Below are 18,429 nucleotides of genomic sequence, written 5' to 3'. Positions count from 1 at the left end.
TTTTTTAAGTTTCCATTAAAATCTTGTTAAAATTCAGAGTAGTTCTCTAGGGACTTTGATCTTGGGAACACGTCTTCATTTGGTTGCAGGTCTGACAGAGTGAGATTGCCTTTGCACATGCTATTTCTTTTGCATGGAATGTTCATTCCCACCCCCCAGTTCACCAAGTTAACACCTGTGCATCCTTCAAAGCTCAACTTAGTTCTTCCCCCACACATATACTCTGTTCCATTCCAACAATCATTCCCTCCTTTGCACTAATTCTGTATCTTATTCAGTTTTTCCAGTTATTCAACAACTCCCACATGCCTAAAACCATTGGTAGAGGCAATAGGCACATTGATTGGCAACCACTCTGGTATTTGAGTGAAGACCGCTGAATGACAGGACTTTGTTTCCAAAGAGAAAACTGTTCTCCACAGTCCCAGAATTTCACACCACATCCAAGTACTCACTCCTCAGAGGTACACACTGGCCAAGCCCTGGGTGTTTATCTTGGCTCCCATGTTTGTTCATTTGCCTATTGAAGTCCTGTCATTCAGCGGTCTTCACTCTTTTAAATACCAGAGTAACTGCCAATCAATGAAACTATTCTAAGACCAAATCACTTACACTTTTTTCCTCCAATAAAAACCTTCCTGCAGTATCAGATGGAGGTGGAGAAGGTGAGAAGCAGGAAGTGTTTTTTTCCTGCAATGTGTAACTCATACAGACTGAGCAGATTGCTTATTTCATGGTAGATGAGGCCCACAGGATGGGAGGTGTAGTGTCACACAGATAAGATAGGTTATAATACTGGGTAATATTGGGACTTCCTAGGTGGCGCAGTGGTTAAGAATCCACCTGCCAATGCAGGGGATACAGGTTTGATCCCTGCCCCAGGAAGATCCCACATGCTGTGGAGCAACTAAAGCCCGTGTGCCACAACTATTGAGCCTGCACTCTAGAGCCCGTGAGCCACAACTATTGAGCCTGTGTGCCGCAACTACTGAAGCCCACAGGCCTAGAGCCCGTGCTCCACAAGAGAAGCCACCACAATGAGGAGCCTGTGCGCCACAATGAAGAGTAGCCCCCGCTCGCAGCAACTAGAGAAAGCCCATGTGCAGCAATGAAGACCCAACATAGCCAATAAAAAATAAATCCAATAAATAAATAAATTTATAAATGACAATAATAATAATAATAATAATAATAATGGGTAATATATAGAAATGCTCCTGCAGTGTGATCTTTGTCACTTTTGAAGGAATACATGCTTTTTCTCTCCACCAATGACTGCTCATTAAGAACTGGCACAATATATTTCTGAAAGGAATGCTTTACAAAGCTTTGTAAGAAGGTGTGGTTAACACTATTTTCTTTGTCCTGAAAAAGAGGAGTGGGCTTTCACACATACAGTTTTCAAAGCACTCATCATAAATATGGAGGGAATTTAGCCCAATTTAATTTAAAAAAATCAAATCTAGAATGGAATGAATTCTATACCCTCTCCCTACCCATTTTGCAACACCCATCAAGCCCAATTTCACTGTGAAAAGTGTCATTTCAAAGCCTATGGGGATCTTATCCTCCTGGGTCAGGCTGGGACTCAGTGGTAAACAGGAGGCCCAGAGAGGGCAGTGTAAAGGCAGCTTTAACATGTTCAGTGAAAAGAGGCAACTTGTTTGTGGTTTTGATTTGCTTTTAATAACAAGCTCCCTCAACCAAAACTGATGAATCGGCATAAGAACACGGGTACAAAAGGAACATCAAGGGACCTTCCAAAATGCTAACCAAAGGATGACTTCTCTGCTTTGGGTGGCCATCATTTTACCCCTTGGAGCCAGGAGATAAAAAGATGCAAAGCTTTTAATATATGCTGCCTGAGTATATAAAGGAACCGATTAGACCATGTGGCCCATGGTGGTGGTGTCTTAATACTTTATAACCACATTCCACACTTTAAGCAAATGCAAATTCTGCCACATGCTCTCCTTGAAAGGCAATTTCACCGCATACTGAATGGAAAGTAATCACCGATACAGCGTAAATAAAGCCTCTGTTGGGTAAACACCAAAGCATTTTCCACACGGTATTGCATTTTAAAATAACTAACTTTATTGTCAGTGAAAAGATAGGCACAAAGTGGATTCAAACCTGCTTAACTTTATTGGAACTAGCTCAGTCAATTACAGAATGGGGTCTCAATCATCATGGGGCCACACACATTTGAAACCAACGGTGATTCCTGTCTAGCCATCTGCCAACCCCAGCTATCCATTTTACAAACACATGCCATCAATCACAAGGGAGGCCAGAAGGAGGTCTGAGGGCTTCACGTAACCCATCGTGGCTACCGGAAAAAAATAAACTCCCAACACTTGTCCAACTGATGATGGATGGTACTTGGAAGATCTATTTCCAAGGATCATGGCGGGCTGAAATGGATGGCAATTAGCCCATAGCTGATGCCTTTGAAAACATGCTCAGTAAGAATGCACACATTCTTAAGTAACACATTCCATATGTGAATGAGCAATTGAGATAACAGGAGATGGTATGGCTAACAGACATGAGCATATCATTTATAAAAGTTAGTGCATATGTATACAGTTGAAGCTGCCGCATTATGAGTGTTTAGGCTCTTCATAAAAAGTAGTCTGCACAGTCAGTTTGTTCATTTTCCAAGTGATGTCCCCAATCCAACTGTGTAACAAGAAAAAGAATGCACGATGGGGCTCTTGGTGTGTTTCCTATGGCAGATGATGGCAGATATTTCAGGTTCCTGCTATCCTGTCATCCTGAAGCTCAAAAGCAGCATTGAGAATAAATCCTTCATTAAAACAACAATCAAGATACATGACCTTAAAAGACAGCTTAAGCTAGTTTTATTTAATAAAAAAATGTTAATAGGAATTTTATATCAAGTAAAGTTTGTTCTAATGAAGTTTTTCTGTACATGGGACATTGGCGTACAACTGACTTAGAAGGTCCCCAGAGACCACCAGGCAGTACACGTTAAGACAACAAGGTCACCCTCCTGTCCTGAGGTGCCAGTAAAATGCATAGATAGATGGGAATCCAGAAAGGTCCCCCAAATGTTATGACAGCCACACAATCATGAAAAAGTGGCTGACTTGAGATTCCTCCCATAAACCTGAATTTTTAAAATGACACCGATTAGAGATTTTCTGAAAAGGCTGGATCTATCTTCCTCGTAAACATAATACACTGACATGGACTCCTTCCATCTCTTAGATGTTCCATATTATTTTAGCAAATTACCTGTGATAAAAAAATTGAGCCAAAAGGGATTGCCCCTGGTGTGAGGGGGCAGAGAAGTTGAGCAAAGTTCAAAATAGTAGTTGGCCAAGAACTTCCTCCTTTCCCCAAAATATATGAATCTAAAGAGATGGCTGCCACACAGTGTGGAATGTATGACATTTGTCACCTTACAGAATATGATTAAAACGATGGCTCCCAGAGCTAGCAAACATTCTGGCAATGTGTCATAACCATGAAAGGAGCAGAGGAAAGGTTTCTTTTTATATTTTTTTATTTATTTGAATCGAAAGTAGCAGTCCTGAAGTTTGCTACTTGTTGCTTCTATTATTTGAGGGGTTTTTTCCCCTATGACTATAGGGTAGTATGAGTATTAACACAACTGCACTTTTCATGTCTATTTGGGATTCACTTGATGACTGAGGACTCGTGTAGGAGGATCACTTCATTTTTGAAAATGTCAAGACTGGCTGAAAAATCACATGACCTTCCCCCTCCTGTCTCTCCCTCACCACATACAAAATAATTCCTTTTAGGAACGACACAAAAATATTGTTAAGTATACCATTCCTCTACTCGCAAAGGAACCCTGTAAGATGATCTGAGATAGCCAATCCCATAGCAAGAGAAGAAGCGAGGTTGATTTCTTAGGGGGATGTTTCATGTGACTTGTGTTGAAATAAGGATCAGGAAAGGGAAAACCTTGCAAAAGGCACTGCAGGAGAGGCAAGATAGGAATTCAGAACCTTGGACATTAATAACTCAAGCCAGGGACATTTTCCAAAATGCATGTGCCCTGGACCGTGTCGATGTCTTTTCTTAAAATGGGGCTTTTTGTATATAAGCGCTTCCCAAAATAAGCATGGGAATTGGCAGAGTGGAAAGCTCTGTTGTGGGATCTTGAAAAAGTCACTTAACCTCTCCAGGTCTCAGATTCCTCATTACTAAAATGAGGGGGTAGGGCTATATTGCTAAAGTTCCTTCCAGCCACTATGCCTCACAACATAATATATCAGGCCTACTCTTCTATTAATCTGGTTTCTAACTAACACATCCCCAAACCTCTACCCACCCCCCACCCTTACCTAACACCCCCCACTCCCCTCGCCCCCCCCAATACCCCTGAAAACTGATCTTAATGACATTGTCTATGGATTTGTCACCTATGAAGGGCAGAGAGGTGACACAGAGCAGAGACCTGTGGCAATAGGCAGCCCTTCGGTGTTCCTGGAGGCAACCTTAAAGCAAAGCTTGGAGCCATGGCCTCTTTGGTCCCTGCCCACATGTGCGTTTCCTGCTGCTCTCCAAAGGTGTTCCAAGATGGAGTCACTGGCAGTGAGAAGAGGTAGCTGAGGATACTGCTGCAGCCTCCCTCTCTCCCGACTGCAGCAGAGTACTTTGGGCTTCTGATGCTATTCCCTTGGAGGTGATAGTCAAATATGCCTTTTAAGACGTATGCTAAGAAATTTAGGAAGACAACATGAGTTATTTCAAAGTAGTCACCAGAAATTCAAGGCATTCAACCCGTCAGCAAAAATGCTTCTTCCTCATTTTGCAAATGACTGGCAATTTGAGACTGGTGACACAGCCAGTGAATTTGTGCTGGAGAAGAAATAAACACTAAGCAGATTGGTCTCAGGAAAGGCAAGTGAGCTGTGTTCCTGGCTACACACAGACCACACAAGTCTGCATGCAGCACCTCATGCAACTCTCCATCAAGGCCTCGGATGGTCTAACTCCCTAAGAGAGAAGAAGTTGTACATCACTCAGCTAATTTACTCTCCTAGCATCTGAAAGCAATATATTAATTATCCAAATGCATAAATTACTCCAGAGTATATATATGAATGTATGAACCTCCACGAGGGAACCAAAAGAATCCACTTCCAAAGCACCACTGAAATAAAGATAAACACAAATCTCCTGGCCCAGGGTAGCTGGGAAATTGGAAGGGAAAATTAGCTCCAGCACCCTTCCATACCCCGATACTCTCTACCTTTTCTCTAGTTTACATAGCTCCTAAAACTATTCCCTTTCATGAGCCCGAGGTGACAGCTCTCTCCGGATGCTGCCTAGATGGTAACTATACAAAACAGCACACACCCAAATCCTCTCTGACTTTGACTTCTGAACTACGTGTTACAAACTGTCTTCCAAACATACTGTGCTCTTCGATAAAAGAATGATCTGGAATATGGAAATGCTAAACAAATTTCAGCACATTGAAGACACTGATGTATATCCAGCTATTAACAGTCCCAGTATTCGTATACATCTAAACAATAAACTTTAGAGCACATTCTGATTGATCTGGCTTTAGAGGTACTCTCTAAGTGTACCAGAACAGACTGGAGTTCGTATGGTATTACCTAAGTACTATGTTGTTTCCATAAAAAGTCCCTTTAAAAAACATCCCCCCCCCAAACCCTTGTCCTCACCCTCAAAATAAGAACAAACAAAAGGGAAAAATGATTAAAAGCATTCTTGCTGATAAACTGCAGCTCTTGATTAGGCCGTTTAGATGAGATATTCCACCATCTCTGCATCAGGCTCTTGTCCCAGGATCTGAATGGGAGCTTTTCTTTCCAGAGTATTGGAGTGGAAAACAGGGCCATCTAAATGGAAATAAGGGGTTAGAAAACACTATGGACAAGGTGAAAACTCAAATGTTAGAAATGGCTTTAGAGCCCCCATTAAGCCTATGGCAAAGCGATTGGCCCACTACCCTCCCCTTCTTGTTCACCTGAGCATCTACTCTCACTGGGAGAATGACCTTGACTCATCCTGTTCCTATCCTGGAGAAGTCATTTATAGACTATTATTTGTCCTAATCTCTTCTGATTAATCCGCTTTAGAACTCCAAAAGCCCCGCCCACATGACCAACTGTGCCTAAACAGCAAGCCAAACCACCAATCTGTAACTGAGGGCAGAACCCAGGGCTACCTGATCCAGAGAATTATTACCTGTTTTATCTGGATTGCAGCTCAAACTTGGTATAGACAAACGACGTGGTCCAGAACCAGCAGCTGGACTTGCAGGAGCCTCAGCCTGAGCCAAAGCTGCAGTTGGAGCTGGAGCTGGAGGAGCAGCTGCTGCCGGAGCTGGAGCTGGTGCCTGAGTCTGAGCTGGAGCAGAAGCCTGAGCCGCTGCTGGAGCCGGAACCGGAGTTGCAGCTGGAGCTGGAACCGGAGCCGGGGCAGCTGGAGCGACCTGAACAGCAGCAGCAGCAGCAGCAGCAGCAGGAGCAGGAGCAGCAGCAGCAGCAGCAGCAGCAGAGGCCACAGCTGGAATCTGAGCAGCAGCTGCAGCTGGAGAAACAGCAGCAGCAGCGAGAGCAGCAGCAGCAGCAGCAGTGGCTGGAGACGGGGCGGCGGCAGCGACAGCCACTGGGGCAGCAGCTACCATAGTGGTGGTGTTGGTGGCAGCGGTGGCAGTGCTGGTGGCAGCGGTGGCAGTGATGGCGGCAGCAGCAACTGGAGCAGGAACAGAGATGGGAGCGACAGCTGCGGTTTTGTTGGGTTCCGATCCCCGTTCCGTTTGGGTGCTGCAGTCCCGGCTGCCTGTCTTGGAGTGAGCTGACAGGAGGGGGGTCGAGGGCGGCACAGGCGAGGGGGTGGAAGGGACAGACTCGGCACGGTAGTCTCCACCCAGGAGGATACCTACAAAGGAAAGAGGGAAAGAGCTTAGAAAACTACAGGCTATTCCAGTATAGATATCTGATTACCTCTTCTTCCTTGCACGAGGTTCAGGAGGAATAGGAATGGTTCCAAATTCTTTACTTTTGCCTCCAGTGAACCCAGGAATCAGTTTGTCAGGCACCTCCCACCGTGGCTAAAAGCTTCTTTCAGACTTAGCAGATGCCTTCTGGTTCTCATTCTGTAACCTCCCAGCAAAACGTATTAAACCTTTAAGTGTCCTGGGTATCTGTTTTGATTTATTTTTCCAATGGTGATTGATTTCCAACGAGCTGTCAGAATGCTTCTACTCGGTTCCACTTATAACCAACACCAGCCATTACCAGACAGCTGGAAAGGATCAGGGAAAGAAGCCTGTGGTCGCAGAGGAGTGGGATAGTAATTGCGTGATCTAAGGTGATAATCATGACCATGGTCCCCCAAATACCTGCTCTAACCAAGGGACGCTGCAAGTGTCAGAGGACCAAGAAAGGTAATAGAAGCAACAAAAAGAGCTAAAATAAAAATATATATAGCTTGTGTCCTCAGGCTCCAAAAATGTGCCTCATGGTATCCACGATACTTCTGGGGTTTTGATTAGAAGGGAAGGAATGGACAGGATGGAATGAAAAAGTACATTCTGTTCTCATCTCAGAATATTCTAGTAACAAAAACCTGCCACCCAGCTCCATTTAGCTTAACTAGAACTCTGCGTCCTCCTATTATATGGGAGGAAAGAACACAGAAAAAGCTGGAATTTTGAAATTTTGAATGACACGAAAGCCACACGGGCTTTGGACAACAACAAAAGGTCCCACATGGCAAAGGCCAAAGCTGACAATTTTTAAGAGGAAACTGAAGTTATCTTCCTTCTCACCCAAATAGAACTCAGGATTCTTATCATCTAAGGCTGTGGCTTCAACCATTGTTCTCTCAGTGAGACTTCACAGTGTCTCCTAAATATGCAGTCAGCCTCTCAGGAGGACAAAACCCAACCTGGTATAACTTCCTCTCCTTTTCATTGCCATGTGGGCATATATCCAAGTCAGGGCTCTCTTTAAATGTGTCACTTTAATCTTTATTTACTGTCATTACCTAGGCTCCCCTTCCAGCTCTTGTCATCCCGCTTCTCTTCCATGATGGGGGTGCCAGTCAGGGTGGAAGAATGGGAGAGCAAGCCTGATCCAGCATTGGAAATGGACATCAGAGACTTTGCTGGCCGCATAGATGACAGCTGCTCTGTCTTACTTGGCTCCTTCCGGGAACGCTGCTGGAGTACTTTGATCATGGCATCCTTCTCAATAATCTGGGCATGGAGGGTCTTAATCCTAGGAGCCAAAGACAAAGAACATATAAAACATTGCTGCCACCTCCAGGTTCTGGTCTCACTACCTGCAAGGACTTGAGCTTCCATTATCTTTTCAACTAAGGGGTGGTCTACTTATTTCTGAGTTGTAAGACAAGAGACAGTGCAACAATTTTTAATGTACACCCAAATGGGCACAGTGGAACATGCAGGAGTTATCGTTTAAACCTTAGGAAGCCAAAGAAAAGTATCTGTGAAAAGAAAGGCTGTATATGAGAGACTAAACTGATTTAGTGGGTACCTTAGTGAAGAATCTGAGTCAATGGAAATGATGAGTCAGTCAGTGAGAAGATGAGAACTTCTAAGAATGGGCTACAACTTCGTCTAGTAAGTAAACGATCACGAGCTTATAAGAGACATCAGATGCCCTATCTCCCAGTTTGAGTCGATGTTCTTTTATCGAGAACTCTGCTGTACCACAGAGTTGAGGTGCAATACGAGAAAGAATATTTCAGAGTGCAAACACCAACAATTCAGTTCTGGCAGAGGGCATATGGAACATAATTACCAAGGACAATGGGGGAAGCAATGTTACTTGGCATTAGTGGGAATGATCAAGGTAAAGGTCATTGCATTTCAAGTCCTAAATAACAGGCTGGCAGGGGTGCAGGGGTTGGGAGAGGCTGCATTATCAGGTTTCCCTGTTGTGAATGAAGATGCTTGCCCTTCCCTACTGACCTATCTGGTCTCCACACCAACTTCCTAGATCCACCAGAGTCCAGATCAACATTTTACCTGCCCTCCATGTCAAGGCAACGCTTGTTGGCCATCAAGATTTCTTCTTCCTCCTTCTGGATGCGAGCTTCTAGAGCTGTGTCATAGCTGGTGTTAGGAGAGTGGCTGATGACTGTTGTGTCCCTGGGAAGGAAAATGGCAGCGATGATGATGGGAGGGCAACAAAATCTATGAATCCTACCTCTCTCCTAAGTCAAAGGTATTGCTGGAAAGCCCTACAATGAAATCAAACTCATTAGGAATGGTTGGTTTATGGGTGACTTACTGATAAGAATCTCCAAGATGGGAAGGGTCAATTTTCAGAGCTCGAAGAGGTTACTGATGGACATAACTGCAAAAGTCAGTGATGGATTGTATGAGAAGTACACAGGCTTCCCTTCAGAACTAGACAGATACTCTCCCAAAACCTCTGGCAGAAAGTCCCTTCAAGTTTTTAGATCATGGCCAGGCAATAGAAAAATATTTATATTTCTACTTTATATTATCACTTATATTACATATGAGATATGCCCACTTTATTCTCACGACAGTCATGAAAGGGAAAAGGCTAGACTTTGAAGGAAGTCAGAGAATGTACCAAAGAGCTATTGCTACATTCAACAGCAGTAACTCCACCTGAGTGTTTGCTAGAAACGAACTCTACACTTGTCAACAGCCAAGTTCAGGCAGGGCATGGGAGCTGAGTGAGAAGCAGGGCCTTTGAGTCAGTGCCACTTGATTCCTATCTAAGCTACATGTGAAACATTCTAGTGCCAAATCAATGAGTCTCCCCCAACTAAGTGACTATTCTCATGCCAGAGTCCCAACTGCATGAGGGACCATCATGTTCCATTTGAAAGTGTCTCAGGCCATTAACTCAAAGGGTAATGAATAAGGAGAAAAGTATGTGTGTGTATGTGTGTGTGTATGTGTGTGCGGCAGGGAGAGAGAGAGAGAAGGAGGAGGAGGGGGAGAGAGAAGAAAAGAGAAGAGAAAAGAGCACAGAGGAGAAGAGAGGAGAGGAAGGGAAAGGATGTAACCCATGGGCAAGGCTGATATGTAGTTTTAAAAATATTTATTTATTTATTTTTGGCTGCATCGGGTGTTAGATGTGGCATGCGGGATCTTTGTTGAGGCATGTAGGATATTTTGTTGCGGCACACGCGGGCTCTTCATTGTGGGGTCTCTAGTTGCAGTGCACGGGCTTCTCTCTAGTTGTGGCATGCAGGTTTTGTCTCTCTAGTTGTGGTGCACAGGCTCCAGGGTGCGTGGGCTCTGTAGTTTGCGGCACGCAGGCTCTCTAGCTGAGGCGTGCAAGCTTAGTAGTTGTGGTGCATGAGCTCAGTAGTTGTGGCGCTCGGGCTCAGTAGCCCCGTGGCATCCGGGATCTTAGTTCCCTTACCAGGGATGGAACCCGCATCCCCTGCGTTGGAAGGCAGCTTCTTTACCACTGGACCACCAGGGAAGTCCTACAAGGCTGATGTTTAAACAGCACAAGTCAAAGACATATGGGAATCCTATACCCTCCTGATAAGTGATGTCATGCTTTTTTCTTTAGTTCATTTAGAACCAGTGGTAGAGAAAAGAGGGAAGGGAAGGAGGAAAACTGGATCTTATTTGAATAATTTGGAGGGAAAGAAAAAGGGATTAGGAAGAATGTCGATGTGATTATATTGGTCTTAAAGAAAACCAGACAATAGGCTAAGAAAACAATGAGCTGGCACTGCTGTCGTATACTTCCTCTGGAAACGAGGATCTGTGGGAGAACTCCAGGCATGTCTTCTGCTGGCAGCTAGTTATGTTCTGTTAGCTTAGAGATTGTGACCAGCACAGATGGCAGTGAAGGGGCAAGGGAATAAAGAGGCAGAAAGCTGGTATTAAAGTTGGGGAATTTTGGTGAGCTTCTGCAAAACTCCCCCAAATGCTTGCACCTTATATGCGAGGTGGAGACAATTTATTTGAATGATGAAGTAATTGGAGAACAAGAAGGGGAAGGACCACAGCGGCTTTCATCATTTGCTAAATTCAAAATAGTTTAGCATCTCGGAATTCTACACTTGCTCTAGTGTGGTTCACTTGCTTGTAGTCCTACTGGGAATGGCCTCAGTGTTCCAAAGTACCCAAGAGGAAGCAGCGTTGTCTAGTGTTGAGAGCACAGGCCCTGACAATAGACCATGCCAGGGTCAAGTTCCATCTTTCCCAAGTCCTCTGCCACTAACAAACTCTATGAGCTCAGGAATTGGGTTAACTGCTCTAAGCCTCAGTCTCCTCATTTGCAAAATTGAGATAATAATTATACTTATATCTCATGGGATTTGGGGGGGGGAGGATAAAATGACAGCGTGCATGTAAAACATGCAGTGCCAGGCACAGTAAAAACACTCAACAAAGTTATCTATTATTAAGAGAGAAAAGTATAGGTAGAAAGAGAATAACATACAAGAGAGTATGAGTTGAATGAATTCCAGCTCCGGGTATCATCCTGGAAGCGATCCCCGCAGTGCAGAGTTCCAATGTGATGGCAGACGCTTCAGAGCCAGGCCTCTTTCAAAAGTGCATAGTGTCTATGGACACTGGGGACTCCAGCATACGGTTTGTCACTGGGGGAGCCAGTGCTGGCTTACTGCCACTTTCATTGCATAAAAGACCATTTTGGGGACACAGAGCCCTGCCAGCTAATTGATATGGACACTGTGAACTCCTCAGGAATGGAGCCTGAAAATGTGGGGCACTTAGTGAATTCCTACAGAGCTGCCAGGATGGCCTTTGACATCAATCTTCCTTCTAGAAGACTGGGGCTACTAAGCCAATGGCTTAAGCAAAAGCAAGCAGGCACAGCATTTGAGGGAGCAACTTGACCTGCTAACTTCCAACACTCTGAGCCTACCCTTAAGCACATCAGTAGAGAGATGCTGGGCTTGAAATGACAACCTACAGTACCCGAACTGCATATCCCTGAATTTACTATCCTGCATCTCAAATTCTTAAGTAAATGGTTTCTGGAAACTATCCCTCCAGTCATCTTCTCTCTCCTTCCTCTGTCTGACGAAGTTATCCCTGTCACATTACTTACACTGCGTTCTAGAATGTCACCGATGACCTCCTAATTAAAACATCTAGCGGCCTTTTAAACTTCAAGGCCATCTTTTTTCTATCGGTAGCACCCTTTTGTTTATTTAACATGCGAACTCGATCATGAGTAGAGCACTGTGTTTGAAGTTACTGGGAGGCTGGAGACTGGATGGACCCGGATAAGACTAGTCCCCAACTGCAGGGAACTTGCAAGGGGAGGGAAAAAAAAGTAAATAATTAACTACTACAGAAATGAGTTTGGACTTTATTCCAATAGGCACTGAAGATTATGAGAGCTTTTCAAAGGGAATGAAATGATCTAAGCTGTGTTTTAGGAAGATAGCATTATCTCTGCTGAAATGTGATGGAGGGATTAAAGGAGCCATAACATTGGAATCGGGCAGACCAGTCAGAAAGGTTATAATCCCAGCAAGAGATATTGAAAACAGGACCCAGTGAAGTGGCAAGGGAAATGGAAACAGTCTACAGGACGCAGAATTGCTAGAACTTGGAGACTATTTAAATGTGGGTGTTAGGGAGAGGGAAGAATGAATGAGGACTTTGTTGTTTCTAATTCAAATGACTAGAAAAGATGCCATACTGCTCGTTTTCCGTGATAGGAAACCAAGGAGAACTTTTTTCTTTTTTTTTTTCTTTTTTCTTTTCTTTTCTTTCTTTTTTTTTGGAAAATGCTGTAATGGGTTTTGATTTCAGTTACAGTGGAGTTAAAGTGTCTTCTGAATAGCCATATGACAATATCCAAGTTGTTGAAAATTCTAACTTTAATCTTAGAGTTGTCAGAGTTACTATTTGAAGCTATAGTAGAGAACAAGATAACTAAGACAGAAGGTAGAATAAAAAGAAAGCCAAGAACAGAACCTGAGAAAGGCTTCTACAGTGCAAGACTAGGTAGACATGTGTAACATCTGTGACCACCTTCTACCTTCTGCTTTCCTTTTCTTTACTTCCTTCTTTCGCAGATTTACTTTGTCCCAAATAAAAGTGAAACATTGCACATTCAGAGAAAGGTAACAACCTGATTCAGTAAGAGCAAAGAAATAAATTACGTGGTTGATCAGGTGTGTTATTTTTTTATCTTTTTGCTGCTATTCAGAAATAAATTACCATTTGTGAGCTGAAACTAAAAGCCTGCATTGCCAAATCAGTTCTTCTGAGATGAACTCCTACTTGGTAGTAATTTCCCTCATCTACAATTAGGCATCTAGAGAGGAATCTCTAGGAACACAATAATATGAAGTTATAATATAGGCCATCTTTTTGTGATTATTTATAATAGTCTAAGAAACTAAATAATAAGCCTCAAACAGTAACTCTTGATAATCCCTATTTTACCATCTTTGAAATCATCCTATCTGGGAGGCAGCAGAGTATAGCAGTTAAGGTGTCAAAAATGTAGATTTAAGTCCTGGTTACACTGCCTCCCAGTAGCTGTGTGATCTTGGGGGAATTCTTTAATCTGTCTGTGCCTCGGTTTCCTCATCTGTAGAATGGGTACTAGTACTTCTCTCAAAGAATTATTGAAAAGATAAGCAATAATTGTAAAGTGCTTAGAAGAGTACCTTATATAGTAAACACATGTGATTTCTTGCATTGACAGCTTGCCCTCTGACAAGAGATGCTTCATAGAATCAAAGTGCCGGAATGGGTATAAAACAGATAACCTAATATGTCTTCTCACCTGAGAAAAGACAGATGTCTATTCTTATATTAAAAATCTATATTTTATTATTCACAGTGGCCAAACACTGGAAACAATCCAAATATCCATCATCAAGGGAATGCATTAAACTGTGGTACATCCATGCTATGGAACACTACTCAGCAATAAAAAGGCATAAACTATTGACATACGCATTAACTTAGAACAAGCTCAAAGTAATCATGCTGAGTGAAAGAAATCAAACAAAAAGAGTACATACTATATGGCTCTTTTTATGACGTCCTAGAAAAGGTAAAATTACAATGACAGAAAACAGATGTTGTCTGGGGTCAGGCATAGGAGGAAGGGATCAAGTTAAAGGGGCATAAGGACACTTTAGAATGTGTCCTCTATCTTGATGGTGGTGGTCGCTACATTATTATATACAATTGCCAATATTCACAAAACCACTTAAAATAGGTGGTTTTTAAATATGTGAATACCATTTTAATTGAAAAAATGCTACAACTACCATTGACACCACCCCAGCAATATTTCCTAATTGTGCAACCTGTTATTCACGTATGAGCTGTTATGTTAGGAATATATTAAATTTGAGATACTAGCAGCATACACAGAAACGAAGCAGTTGTTACAATGTGGCACTAGATTTAGGTATTTAAACTGTAGAGTTAGAAATCATTTCCTTCCTTCTTTTACTTCTTCCTTTCTTTCTTTCCTTTTTTTCTTCTTGTTTTCCTTCCTTCATTACTCTAACACATGTTGAGCACTCTCCATCTGCAGCCAATATCCCAGGCACTTAAAAATTATTTTGGAAGAAAATAGAATATAAAGACTTTACTTCAGAAAGGGGTGAAGAGCAGAACCTTGGTCAATACATTAAGGTTTGGGAGGAGGGAAAGTGAAATCACTGGACAGAAAAGAAATAGCAAGAGATGTTGGAAGGGAAGGCAGAAGAGCCCACAGGTTCTGAAATAAAGTTTTCTGAATGTTACTTTCCAAATCTGAAATCTCATAAAGAAAGAAAGAAAGGAGGAGAAGGAAACCGATCTCCGTGGCACAGCACGAGGCAAATCTTTGGAAAAATAGTATAATCTTAGTAATAGAAGGGTCTGGAGGAATCGCCTAGTCCAAGTCTCTCATTTTAACAGGAATTTGAATACAATCTCTCAATCGCTCCTGTGGCTTGTATTAATAGGCATGCAAAATGTACACAGTCCAGATATGGAATGTTTGTCTGGGGAATTATTACAAAGTGTTCCTACTAGGTGGGAACTGACTGCTTTTTATCATATTAAATGATAAACATGCACATTTTACTGAAAACAGTGATTACATGGAAACTTTCTACCTGGTGAGTTAAAGGAATTCAATTTAAATTAAATCTATTTTATGGGAGCCAACAGATTCTGGAAAGAAATCCATCTGAAAGAGGAACCTCCTAATATTTAAAACGTTCCAGGGAGGAAGGAAAGGGGTAGTTTATTTATACAAGGCCCCCAAGTGACAACCTCCTAGTTTTCCTGCATTTTGACCTGGAATCTATTCTGGAGTCACTTTCAACAGCGAAATTCCCAGCACCAAGAATCCTGGCTTTCCAGCATTTTCTCACACCAAGCACCTTCTTGAGCTATATCTTTCTAAGTTTCTGCCCAAAGATGACAAAAATGCCCTGTACCTCCCTTTCAGCGTTAGGGTTTCCTGAATAACCTCTGAACAAGCACTGGGCACAGATGTTTTCTTGGGAACCAGCAGCTAAAATTACACTTCATTCTGCTTCTAAGCTGCCTACAAACTTCTCGACCACCTTCCAGCACAGCTGGGGCTCCTGTGCACCCTATTACTACACTGGCATGTACTGAGCACACTGTTCTCAGAAAAAAAAAAAAAAAAAAGGACAGGTAAACTTAAGCCCATGAGGACCTCAAAATCAAGGCACAGGCAATTTCAATCTGTTTAAGGTTTAGAGGGGGTATCTGGAGACAGACAGCGTATTAGAGAAACATAAGATGTCTTCCTGGAGAATTGGGAATAGGTTTACAAACCACCAGTCCAGCTTTTAAGCATTGACCTCCCTCTGATTTGGCATGAGAAGGACTCAAAAATAAACGTATCCACCGTCTCCTCCACATGCATATTCCAGCCCAGTCTGTCAAGCACTGCCAGACTCTGCCGTCTCACCACATTTAGGAGAATGCTAAAAACAACACCCTGATTTTTAATAACTTTCTGGATAGAGACCTATCTGGGTGCAATATGCTATAGCCTGCCTTAGATACCCAACTCCAGACCATGGCTCTGTCTGTATCTCCAACAATCCACATCATCTCCTGATTTGAATTTAGTTTTTGCTTCTTTCCCAACTGATGATTACAAACAGCAGTGAGACAGACAAACTGGATAAGAGCACTGCGTCCTCCAAAGACCAATAATAAATGTTTATAACAAGAAAAGCGGAACACATAAAAGGCAAAAAATGAAACGAGCCTCCTGCCACTTTTTCTCCCTTACCAAATGGAATGTGACTGCTTACATGTGATGAACTCGGGGACACAGAGAATGCAGGCTTCAAATATAGACCTTCTCAAAGGGCAGGGATGGATTCATGTTCAGCCAGAGCTATCAAATGGCAGTAGCCACTCCTGAGTGACATTTAGTTTTGAGTAGCATTTCTCTGGAGAAGCTTTCATTCCAGTCCTGGGGCTAAACAAAGAAATCTACACGTGTGGCTGAAAGAACCTGAGGCTCTGGGGAAGGAGGTGTGCACACGTTCAGTTGATCCCATCTGCAATTGTTCTGGCTCGTGAGGAAAGCTGAACTATGATTCCAGTAAGTTCATCAGTAACTTTAATTTCCAAATCCCTGACCCTCTGCCCCACAGTCGTTCAGTCTCAGCAGAACCAGATCGAAAAAAAAAAAAACCAAAAAACAAAAAGCCAAAAACACACACTTAAGCAGAAACTGAGAAAAAAAAGAAACAGAACATTATGGGGGGAAAAAAACCACTGGAAAAACTATTAGTCACTTTTCTGTTCTCCCCACTACCCCTGCCCTTCATGCAGGGACTCTACCAGCCAGCTACTTACCTCTGAGCAGCTACGGTGGCCGCAGCATCCAGAGCAAAATGTCTCATCACATTCTCCTCCAAATACTTCTGCTCCCACTTCGTCATGTCAGCTTCCAAGGCCAGGATCCTCTCCTCCTTCTCACGAAGGAGTTCCATCAGTGCAGCGGCATTGTATTCTGAAACGTTGGTGGGCTGAGAGTTGCCCTGGCGCTGTTGGGGGAGATGCCGAGATCCCTGATGTTAATGAGTTAAGACCATGGTGGCTGAGTCCCATTTGAAGAGCCCTTATTTTTGGAAAGGATTACTGCCCAAGCCACCTCAGTCTGGATTCCGATTCAGAAGCACTTTCTGCCTCGGGCTTTGCGTAGGAGACTCAATCATGATATAGCGTGCTATATCAAATGGTCATGCTGCTCAGAAAGTGGATCAATGGTTTAAAAATCACTAGTCCTGCCTGCCACCATGGTTCACCGTAGAAAAGGAAATTAAAAATCTAGGATGTGGTCTCTACCTTGCCCCTAAACTTGTTGTGCGACTGTGAGTCATGCAACCTTTCCTGGGTCTTGATTTTCTCTCATCTAAAAGTGAGGAGATGTATGGCCAAATGATTCTAAAGACCATTTCCAATCCTAAAATGTCCAGGAGTCTATTTGTATAGCATCTTCACTTCTTAGAGGGCCTACCATTTCTGGGGTTCATATAAAAACAAAAAGTGCAAGATAATAGGCATTAAGGATTTTGCTGCGACAGGAAGCTAAGGAAGCCGACTTCATCTTTACAATCGGGAGGCACTCTAGAGTAAGATCGGTGGGGCAAAGAAAACTAAAGATGAGCAAGAGTGTGTTTTTTGGTGTTCATGTTAGACACTATCTGACAAATAAGCAATCAGGAGCAATCTCATTTTCTTGAAGTTCTCCATACCTGCTGGATTCGGAGGGATTCCAGCTCTCTCTCCAGTCGTGTCCGGAGACGGTGCTCCAGCTGCTCTCGTTTTTCACATGCTGCCTGGAGCTGTACAAGAGCCTGCTGCATCTTTTCCACCTTATCTACGTACACTTGCTTCTTTTTCAGCTGAAAATCCAGGTTAGGAGAATTACAAGATGGAAGGAAAGAGAACAACAGGGTCAGTTATACAGCCCCAAATCCAGTCTTGTGTTTTGATCTTTTCCTGTCCAGATCCAGAAAAGAATGAATGGCAAGAAGATCCTTCATGAGTATTGGGCTGCCTTGTAGTTATCATACAGAGAACGTCTCAAGGGATAGAAATTAGGAGCTCCTTTTTCATCTCTCCCTCCTTCCCATCTCTATGTTTTCCCCAAGCCTATTTCTATCAGTAGAGTCTGTCTTAGATGGAAAGCTCTTAAGATTCCCATTTATGGATGTCCTCACCTCTGCTCTTCTTCACTCTAAACTGTAATATTCTGGGGGAGGGTATATCTTATTTTGGTCATTATAATAGGGGAATGCTAAAAAAATAAAAGGGGGGCTCTCCAGGGAGAAGAGTTTAATTTGGAATGGAAAGGAAGCCTACCCCCTTTATATAACTGTCTCCTTTCCAAGTGAGAGAAAAAGGGTGGTCAACTGCTGAAGGTA

The 18,429-nt window shown here is 43.0% G+C and overlaps 1 protein-coding gene across 4 annotated transcripts in view; it reads right to left on the bottom strand.

Annotated features, from left to right (window-relative positions):
• Nucleotides 1–2,082: 2,082 nt before the first annotated feature.
• AMOT (angiomotin) overlaps nt 2,083–18,429 on the bottom strand; it is a 62,263-nt gene continuing 45,916 nt past the window's right edge. For 3 of the 4 annotated variants that reach the window (XM_057718750.1, XM_057718751.1, XM_057718752.1), the window contains 6 exons: nt 17,758–17,907; nt 16,856–17,046; nt 9,038–9,160; nt 8,032–8,264; nt 6,226–6,921; nt 4,389–5,876 (listed from right to left, as the gene is read on the bottom strand). In XM_057718750.1, coding sequence (XP_057574733.1) covers nt 5,779–5,876; nt 6,226–6,921; nt 8,032–8,264; nt 9,038–9,160; nt 16,856–17,046; nt 17,758–17,907 — 1,491 coding nt within the window. In that variant the 3' untranslated portion in view covers nt 4,389–5,778. Of the gene's footprint in view, nt 2,813–4,388; nt 5,877–6,225; nt 6,922–8,031; nt 8,265–9,037; nt 9,161–16,855; nt 17,047–17,757; nt 17,908–18,429 lie in introns of those variants that run through there. The other variant, XR_009050347.1, reaches the window with a different exon arrangement.

This window comes from Hippopotamus amphibius, chromosome X (assembly GCF_030028045.1).
Source record: "Hippopotamus amphibius kiboko isolate mHipAmp2 chromosome X, mHipAmp2.hap2, whole genome shotgun sequence".
In the NCBI taxonomy this organism is placed as follows: domain Eukaryota; kingdom Metazoa; phylum Chordata; class Mammalia; order Artiodactyla; family Hippopotamidae; genus Hippopotamus; species Hippopotamus amphibius.
This window is presented reverse-complemented; position numbering and strand designations above follow the sequence as displayed.